Source organism: Epinephelus moara, chromosome 10 (assembly GCF_006386435.1).
Source record: "Epinephelus moara isolate mb chromosome 10, YSFRI_EMoa_1.0, whole genome shotgun sequence".
Taxonomy (NCBI): Eukaryota; Metazoa; Chordata; class Actinopteri; order Perciformes; family Serranidae; genus Epinephelus; species Epinephelus moara.
The window spans coordinates 2152335-2162424 of NC_065515.1; the positions used below are offsets into that span (position 1 = coordinate 2152335).

A 10090-nucleotide genomic window follows, 5' to 3' on the forward strand; every position below is an offset into this window, starting at 1 on the left:
CCCCAGCGCCCTGCCACCACTATTCTGCTGAAGAAAACCTTGGTGTGGACACAGGCGCTAAAAGGTTAGCTGGATTATTTCAGCAGATAAAAGAGTTCAGTGGTGAATGATTCTAACTGAACCTGTGGCAGTCAGGAGGACACGCGGTGCACATTTTAAACTACTTAAACATCTCAGTGAAAATCTGTTGATAAAGAATCACACACTCACCTCCTGAGGTCTGGGACGGAGTGATGATCTGAACTGTTTGTGTCTTCACAGAGTCCTGCAGCAGAGTCCACCTCTGTCCATCTGAACACTAAACGTTATTTAAATTACTCACATTAATTTGTCACAATATGACTAAATTATTTAAATGTGTTGTTGCTGGTACCCTCAGCTGTTGCGTCCTATGAAAGCAGTTGCATTTGACAAGCAGCAGAAAGTGTTCTGGTGAAAGTGAGGATCACAGAAACCTAAAGATTAATTTTTCACAATATAAAAATAACATAAAATTCATGTTAATGCGTAAATTAACCCTGAATTAATTGATTTACTATGAAAATAGATTTTTCCTTATTGTCTTTTGAATCCTCCTGCTGTAGGGACTGGAGGCCCCTGGAGGTCCTGGGGCCCCGCTTTGGGCCCCGGTGTCCTACAGTATGAGACAGGTGGAGGAGGGTTTGGTTCTGAGCATGCTCATCAGGTTCAGGTTGAACTGGGCCGGGTTGTAGTCCTGGAGGTCGGAGCCGGAGCTCTGCCGGCCATCCTGGTTCTTCTTGTCCCTGGAGGTGACCCGGTACTGGGCCTTGACGTTCCTCAGAGGGTTGTAGTCTGGACTGATGTGGTCCGGGCAGCGAAAGACCTCCCTGATGACGGAGCCCTGCTGAGACAGCGCCACAAAGCCGTTCCTATAGGTCACCATCCTGACGACGGGGGAGTAGACGTACTGAACGTACAGCAGGTTTCCTGACGGGAGAAGATGCAAACAGCTGAGTGACGACGTGAGTTTGACTCCGTGTACCACAGTCCTGCACGGCCGCCTGCAGGAACATTTTAGCCACAGATCTGCTCAGTGAACTGGAAAAATATTAAATACAAATGATGGTTAACGGCAGGAGTGAGACGGAGCAGCTGCTGGTGACTCAAGACGTTTCTTCCTAGTTTTAAGCCTCCACACCGCCGACAACACAGACAGGTTATGGGTTTGGGATGTCTGTCCATCCCATTCTCGTGAACATGATATCTAAAGAATGCCATTACGGAGTTTCTTTAAATTTGGCACAAACGTTCACTTGGACTCAACAATGAATTAATTGGATTTTGATGGTAACCAGGTCAACGTTCAAGGTCACTGTCACCTTGTTTGTCTTATTCTTGTGAACATGATATCTTAAGAACACCTTGAGGAAATTTCTTCAACTTTGGCACAAACACTCACTTGGATTTAACAATGGACTCATTAGATTTTGGTGGTCAAAGATCAAGGTCACTGTGACCTTGTTTCCATCTTGTTCTTGCTCTTTCGTGAATGTGACGTCTCAAGAAAACCTGATAGGAATTTCATCAAATTTAGCACAAACATTTAGCTGGACTTAATGATTTACTGATTGGATTTGATGGTCTAAGGTCAAGGTCACTGTGACCTTGCTTTTGTCTCCTTCTCATGAACACCGTAACGTCTGCAATTTCCTTAAATGTGGTTCAAATATCCACTTGGACTCAACAATGAACCATTTAGATCTAGTGGTCAAAGGTCAAGGTCATTGTGATCTTGTCTGACTTATTCTCGTGAACGCCAAGTCTCAAGAACAGCTTGAGAGAATATCTTCACGTTTGGTACACACATCAACTTGGACTCAGTGATAAATTGATAAGATTTTGGAGGTCAAAGGTCAAGGTCACTGTAACCTTGCGTCCCTCTCATTCTCATGGATGTGATATCTCAGGACCTTGAAGGAATTTCCTCAAATTTGGCACAAAAGTCCTCTTGGGCTCAACAATAAACTGGTTATATTTTGGTGGTCAAAGGTCAAGGTCGCTGTGACCTTGTGTTCTTCTAATTATTGTGGATGTGATATATCAAGAAGACCCTGAGGGAATTTCCTCATGGATGTAAACTGTAACTGCAACGTGACTGGTTCGTGGAGGCATAAAACCCTGAGGAGGTAAATGTGGTTCAGACATTATTTGGAAACGTGTCCGTCACCGGTGCATCAGTACACTTACCTGTAGCGACGTCCCAGACTTTGACAGTTCTGTCCTGAGATCCAGTGAAGACGAATTGGTCGCTGTCAGAGAAAGCAGCGGAGAGGACGCCCTCGAAGAAAAAACCCTGAACATCAACAGCAGAATAAAGTCAGACTAAAGACATGAAGAGATCGGGACGTTGTGTTGCTCTATATGATGGTAAATAGAGCTCGGTTTAGAAAATCGATTTCCTGATTCAAATCGATCCTAAATTGAACGATTCCATATTGATTCATAAAACCCCCAAATCAATCTTTTAATATTTGCCTTTCCTGTGGATGTTGACCTTTAACCTCATCAGTTTCTCAGCCTCTGGTTCTTCACACAACCAGATCTGGCCATATGAGAGCAGGTGCCAGTGGTTGCTCCACTCAAGGCACCACCAAAACTAACATGTCAGGTTGCATTTTGGATTTAAAAAGTATGAAGACAGAGAAGAGCTGGACAAAAGCAAATCCATTTGCAAGATGTGTAAAACTGTGGTAACATAACACAAATCTCTGAATCAATTTAATGAGACATCAACCAGGCACAAAATCTGCAGAAACGTCCGATCTAAATCTATTTGTGTTTAATTTTCCACATGTCCAAAAATAATTTGAGACTGTTGTAACTCTTTTGTATGCGAGGATATCGGCCCACACAGCACTGTTGAAAATGAAGGCTCAATAATATACTAGAACCACACAATGTTTTACATTACTGTAAAACTGCTCTGGGGTCAATTCTTCATGTAAACATTAGTATTATTACCTCCGCCAAGGAGGTTATGTTTTCTCCAGCGTTTGTCTGTTTGTCTGCAAAATAACTCGAAAAGTTAGAACAGATTTTGATGAAAATTTCAGGAATTGGGACAAGGAACAGATGATAAAACTTTGGTGGTGATCGGTTGAAGCGAAGTGGATAAAATAATAAAATGGCGGGAAATCCGAGCTGCTTGGCGGAAATCTGCGCTCTCTGAGTGCTCTAGTTAATTATACAGAGGGTTCTGAAAATCTCTTTCATATCCAAGACACATCTGTGTTGTAACTGAAATATCAAAATCAGTAGCAATACTCTGATATATAACCCTGAATGATAACGTCATTTTGGAAATGATTTACTTTAGCATCCCTATTTAAAACTTCTGAGTATATAAACATTGACAAATGGTGTAGAGCACACTGCAGTGTACAGTATAGACCAGTTCTGAGTGGAAGTCAGTTATGTCACAGCAGTGGCGTGCGCCTCCTGGTGGCAGAAAAACAGCCGACATCAGAGAGAAGCAGTGACAGACCCAGAATAAAAATGTCTTGTTGTGTCGTTGGATGTCAGAACAGGAACACAGTTTAAGATAACCTTCATTTTGTAGAAATCCGTCTCAGAGGACGCCGTAGTAGAAGATAAAGTTTCGTCTTTGGTTAATTCTAATGTGTATAGTCAGGCTGTAATGGCTACTGGACACTCAGTAGCTAACGTTAGCCATTAGCAGCTGGATGCTGTGTTGTCATATATAACGTTATAGCCTATGTTACATTAAAGGCAAACTAAAAATACCTGTCCAGCAGAAACTCTGCGACCATCTCGTCCCTTTTTAGCTCAGGATGAAGCTGCATCAGTCTTCACCATCACTCGAAAGCAGAGCCGATGTTGACCCGTGTTTTGGCTCCTGCAGCATCGAGTTCTCTCTTAGTGTTAGCTTTTTCTGCTATATTCTTTCTTTTGCCAACTGATTTCCCTGTTGGAGCGGCTGGAGGTGGAAGCAGTGGTCCGCATTTGTCTGCCATTGTTACGGAGAAAAGTTTATATCCACAAGTGTGTGTTATGTTAAGCGAGCGGTTACATCAGCTGGAGGCCTCCACGTGGAGAAGACAGACAGGGCGCTTGGCCAATCATTGCATTTGGTCCGAATGCAATGATTGGTTGTAGTTTTCTTAGAACCATATGAGAATGGTATAATTATAAGTTTTTATCTCTGTTGGAATTCACTTACATTTTAGTGTGCCATCAGCTTATTAATAGCATTTTAACCTAAACAACGAAAAGCATAAAATTGCCTGCTCTGAGCGTTGGTTGTGCACGTCCTCCGAAATGAACACTACTCTTCTGCTGTCGCGTCTTCTGCAGTGATCTGAGAACTAACTATTTAGTAACCTCATGAGTGTCGTCACATCTGCTGGTGTCGCTGTGTTTATTGTCGACATCATGCAAATCCGTCAGAGTTCTCAGTGTGCCCTCTAGTGGATACTCCAGAAACACAGTTAGTACGAAGGCAAGTATGTGAACAGTTTGTTTGCAACACAACCAGTTGTCTGAGAGAACACATGGTTAAAAACAAATACATTTCAGGCCTCTATGTCCACAGGAAATGATTCATGCTGATATATAAACAGATGATAAATAACGCTGAACGATTGTAATGAAATGACGTGTCTTCATCTGTGAAGTTAGAACTGTTAAAAACTATTTTTATTAAAGTTAAATTTCTGAGTTCTTCCACTCCTGTTGAAATGATCTGCAGTTATGTATAAGTGTAAGTCATTTGTAGTCAGTGGGGAAAATATTAAACTTGTTCTCTGGTGTTGTGCAGTAGCTCTGACCTTGTACTCCATGGTGTGGTCCAGGACCAGCGGGCTCAGGGCCCACAGCCTCTGGACGGCGTCCTCGGAGCCCACCAGGGCGTGGGTCCCCCAGTTACTGGCCGTCACACAGGTCACTCTGCTGCGATGAGGCTCCAGGTCGGAGCTGCTGCCACTGCTGAAGTCGTGCAGCTTCACCTCCCCACAGCTTGTCCCATACAGCAGCCTGCGGTCAGACAGCAGGGCCATGGAGGACAGCGGGGCGTGGAGGAGGGACAAGGGGAACCCCTCCAGAGGTCCTTCCACCGTGGGGAAGCTGTCTCTGGTGCTGATCTCAAACAAACACACAGAGTCCTCGTAGGCCACCGCCACGTGCTTCTCCTGGGAGCTGACAGCCAGGCAGAGCACCCTGGAGAGGCTCTCTGGAGGGGGGATGCAGAGTGTCTCCTGGGGCAGAGCTAACGGGTAGATGAGGACGGTGCCGGTGGTCAGACCGCAGAGCAGCAGCCGTTTGTGCTGAGCTAACTCCAGACAACAGACCTCAGCAGAGACCGCCAGACGCTCCGACAGAGAACCTGCAGGGAGATCCAGGAGGAGGTTTCACCACCTGCTGAAGGTGCTGTTACAAATGGTGAGACTCGTGCCCCTCCACGTGGGAATGACTTGAACATGGTAACAGTACAAGACAAGCTCATGGAGGTTAATTTGTCTCACCCCAAACTGCAAAGAGCAGCATCTCTTTGTCTGTAACTTTGCCCAAGCACTGACCTGTGTTGTTGTTCCAGCTGATGACCTCCGTCTGGCTCTGCTGTCGGACGTAGAAAACACAGTCCGCGTCTTTAGTGACGGCGATGTGGGCACAGCCCGCGGGGACGTGGGCGGTGGGTTTGTGACAAGTGTCGTATTTCAGACTCCACATATGGACGCAGGCAGCTGCCGTCGAGGCCGAAATCACAAAGCCGTTATACAGAAAGACAGATGTGACGGGAGAGTCTGAACCACACAGAGTGTCCAACAACGTACCGGTGGTCACCGACCAGATCTGACGACACAAAGGGAGAGAAACAGGAACACATAAATACTGCCGCCGTGACTGTCTGTCCTCTGGACTCCACTCACATACATTTTAAAGCTGTTAGCAGTGAGAGTCATGAAGCTGGAGGTGTATGAAGCAGGCAACTATCTGGATTCCTGTAACTGTGATATATCAGGAGGGTTTTTACTATAAAGCAGCTGGATTAGCTTTAACTGTGACGCAGCTGCAGGGCTGTTAATACTGAGCAGGTGGAGAGGTTTTACTGTGAAGCAGGTCATGGGCTGTAACTGCAAAATGGCTAGATTTGTTTTGATGACGCCTGGTCTACGTCTACATGTCCTGTATGTTGGCGGTTAGTCTGTTACTCGTATGAGTTGGTCAGCAGCTCCAGAGGCCAGCAGTCGGCAGTCTGATGAGACGCAGGCGGACAAAACACTGTCGTCGTGTTGGAGGTCGAGGAATCCGTCCACAGAGTCTCTGTCGATGTTAAAGAGACTCAGAGTCCGATCACTTCCTGCAGAGGACACAAAAACACATCAGGTGGAACACAGTAACCCAGAGTCTGACCCGAGAACGTTAACATGCACACAGGGAAACAGGTTCCTCTGAGACATCAGGTTTCCATGCTCTGTAGTGACTTTGTTTAGATTAATCCACGTGTGACCGGCCAAGTTAGGAACCATAGCTCACTTATTTCAGTCCCGTCACACCTCTGCACGCTTAAATCACAACAGAAAATATGTTTGGAGAGAAACCTGATGGCGTTCTCCGGGAATACCAAAGAATTCCATGTGCCACCTCGTGATGTGAACTGTTTCAACATGGTACAAAACAAACCTTAGCACTGTTTGTTTTCATCCGTTAAATCATCATCAGCATGGTCGTACCTGCTATCAGTATTTTTTCATCTTCAGTGACTGAGAGCAACGAGGGAACCAGAGGAAACTCGACGACTGTCTGTCTGCCCGTCCTGGAAATCTGCAGACAGGAAGGTAAATATCATCATGAGTTGTGATCGAGTGTAACAGAAGAAGTGTGGAGGGTTTTACCACAGGACAGACACATCGTTTGTGCATCACTGATTTTTATGGATGATTTAATGGATGTTAAGGATTATGGATGCAACTCAAACCTGATGGAGGAATCCTTCTCTAGAAACCACAAACACTTTCCCACGCTGTTGTAACACAACAGAATTCACCAGCGTCAAACGTCTCTGTGAGGTTTCCACAGTTTGAGTCCCATTAACAGGATGAGATATTCTGACCAGACCAGAATCACACAGACACATGACAGATTCTCCCAGAACTCCCAGAACCACCGAGCCTTTATCATCATCATCATCATCATCATCATCACTGCTGCTGCTGAGGAGCTCGGCTCCGTCCAGCTTCAACACCTTCACCTGCAACAACAAGAAGCTCTGATCTGCACACGAACCTGAGAACTGGCTGAGAAGCAGATGTTATTAAAAAAGTAAAAATGTAAACGCTGTGCGGGGACTGACAGTCGCACCTGTGTCCTGGTGTAAACAAAGATCAGCTGATCAGACAGGTGGAGGTGTACTGAGGAAGGGGCGGAGTCGATGGGCACCGCCTCCTGGATGCAGAGCAGCTGTTGGCCGTTCGTCAGGCTCCACCTCCTCAGAGAGCCGTCAGCAGCCAATGAGAGGCAGTGGGCGGAGCTGTCCACCAGTCTGACTGACAGAACTGCACCTACGCGGCCCAGATCACATCATTATCATTATTATTATTATTATTATTATTATTTATATCTAATATTTATTTATTAATATTCCCTGAACCCAGACTGACCGGTGTGTCCCAGCAGTGAGTGTAGGAGCTGCTGGTCAGCGAGGCTCCAGACCGCCACCGCGCCATCATCTGAACCCGCAACCAGAAGCTCCGCTTCCACACTGACGTCCACACACAGCACACCTGGAGACAGGACGACAGGTAAAACCTCTGCTGCTGCACCTGACACACCTCACACCACTGTTACTCAGGGCTGAACCACTTGAGGAAAATCAATTTTTCCGACCAAAACTAGGATTTAGATTGTGATTATTTTCCATAAATCAGATTCCAGACCAGTCATAATCACCAGCGCACAACAAGTTTGCCTTTACGAGCAGCAAAAAGACATTTCCATACAACAAAAGTCAAACAGAGTGTGTGTCGTCTTCTGTGAAACCACCTGTGGTCAGCTGTATTCAGAACAGACTGCAGATTCACTGACAACATTAACATGAATCAGCCAATTAAATTTGTCCTAGTTGAACCTATTATTCATCAAACAATGTTATTGGACCTGTAAACATTTTAATAAATAATAAAAAGGAGAGTTAGGCGACGTATTATTCTCACAGTTTGACCGCAGTAACTGGACGTCTCTGTTCACTTATTTCAGTTTCTTTTTTCTAAATTTGATATCCTTAAGAGATTATTGTGAAAATGAAGAAAAGCCTGAAACACATTTGTCTTTATAGCTGATGGAATTAGAATTCGTTTATACCTCCCACAGTTTGCTAAAACATGAATTATTAAAGTTAGAATTTATTTCAAAATGTATTTTCCATCTAGTAAACCATAATTCGGTCAGCTTTAACCTTCTGCTTCCTTCAGAGTAATAAACGCCATGTTTCTGACCTCCCTGCAGTCCAGTCAGTGTGTGCTGTAGCGCCCCCCCTGGCTGCTGCAAGAAACTGCACTTGGGAACGAGGATGGGCTCAGGACACGTCAGTAACCACTCCTCACACTGGCTACACAGCCGGCCAATCACAGAGGGGAAAGGCGTGGCCAAGGAGCAGAGTCTGGCCAGCAGCTCAGTGTAAAACAGAGACGTGTCTGAAACCAGAGAGAAAAACTCGTCACATTTTAGTCATTAACTTTGAATTTGATTCATTTTGGTTTTAAACTCTGAACGACACGTCGACTGTTCAGAGAGAAACAAACAGACAAATAATTTAATATTAACAGAGAATAACTGACCCATGTGTCCGTCCAGGAAGTCCAGACTGGGTTTTATCAGGACCAGTGTGTCTCGGACCAGTCTGGTCTCACTGCAGTCCATGTACTGGGAGCACTGGTCCAGGTCCTGGATCACACTGGACACCCCACACACCCTGCTCTTACAGTACAGCCACTCCGCGCTGCCTGAAACACACAACAGGAAACTAATTATTAATTAATCAGTTCATCTGCTGAGCGTTTGTACTAACTGTACTAATAACTGAAACAACACTGAAACTTTATATTTAAAAATTAAACGTTAAGAAACTTGAAATATTATTTTTCTCCCTCTGCTGTTGCACCTGCCGTGAGTGTGTTTTAAATGTGTTTCTCATGTATCTCCATATTAACACTAAAGCTCCTCCCTCATCTTACCGATGATTTCCTGTCGCAGCTCGTCCCACAGACCAGCGTGCAGCAGGTGATACGGCAGCTCCTGGAGCTTCCTGATGTTAGCCAATCCTGGAGCAAACCACAGCGGCTGGGGCGGGACCTGTGACACCAAAACAGCCAATCAAAATACACCGTTAACATACAGGTAATCACTTCCACAGTCAGGTGAACGTCTGCAGCAGAGTACACTGATCATTTACTTGTGTTAAAGTATTACTACCACAGTGTAGAAATACTCTGTTGCAATTAAAGTCCTGACTTCAAAATGTTATTCAAGCAAAAATAAGGAAGTATTCTCAGCAAACTGTACTTCAAGCATTAAAAGAAACTCATTATGCAGAGTGGCGCCTTTAAAGGTGTTATTTTATTACCTGGCTTTAGCATCCTGAGGTCTGTTATTTCTGGATAACAGACCGTTGCTGTGGACGAAGGTCTGATTACTGAAGCTTAACAGAAGCAAGAAAATCATTTTTTAAATTACTAAAATGAAATAGTAAATAAATCGAAGCCGAAGTTTTAAATTCGCTCACAGAAGATGAAATTCATTACCTCAGTTTATTTAAATCATTTCCACATTTTGCTTAATTTGTGCGCTTAAGACAAGTATATACTGTGCCAGTACAGAGCACAGTTCACTCACAGCCCCTCAGCCTCACTCTCTGCTGCTATACACTACTTCACTGTGACGTGGCACACAGATCTGGTACTAAAAGGTGGAGCTAGAAACCCTGCAGTCTGATTGGTCAGTAGAGGACGCTCACTCTGGTTTTATGTAACCTCTGTTCATACATCAGTAAACTACAACTATAAAATGAAAGAGAAAAAAATAACTTCATTCACTGGGCCGACTGCCGGCAACTTTT

The 10090-nt window shown here is 44.7% G+C and overlaps 1 protein-coding gene across 1 annotated transcript in view; it reads right to left on the bottom strand.

Moving 5' to 3' along the window:
• Positions 1 to 555: 555 nt before the first annotated feature.
• The window catches only part of nwd1 (NACHT and WD repeat domain containing 1), an 18918-nt gene continuing 9383 nt past the window's right edge, over positions 556 to 10090 (bottom strand). The window contains exons 8-19 of the mRNA XM_050055560.1: positions 9210 to 9327; positions 8814 to 8978; positions 8472 to 8669; positions 7638 to 7760; positions 7339 to 7538; positions 6956 to 7228; positions 6711 to 6801; positions 6189 to 6337; positions 5556 to 5829; positions 4809 to 5362; positions 2209 to 2314; positions 556 to 948 (exon numbers count right to left, since the gene is read on the bottom strand). Of these exons, the coding sequence (XP_049911517.1) occupies positions 635 to 948; positions 2209 to 2314; positions 4809 to 5362; positions 5556 to 5829; positions 6189 to 6337; positions 6711 to 6801; positions 6956 to 7228; positions 7339 to 7538; positions 7638 to 7760; positions 8472 to 8669; positions 8814 to 8978; positions 9210 to 9327 (2565 nt within the window). The 3' untranslated portion in view covers positions 556 to 634. The remainder of the gene's footprint in view (positions 949 to 2208; positions 2315 to 4808; positions 5363 to 5555; positions 5830 to 6188; positions 6338 to 6710; positions 6802 to 6955; positions 7229 to 7338; positions 7539 to 7637; positions 7761 to 8471; positions 8670 to 8813; positions 8979 to 9209; positions 9328 to 10090) is intronic.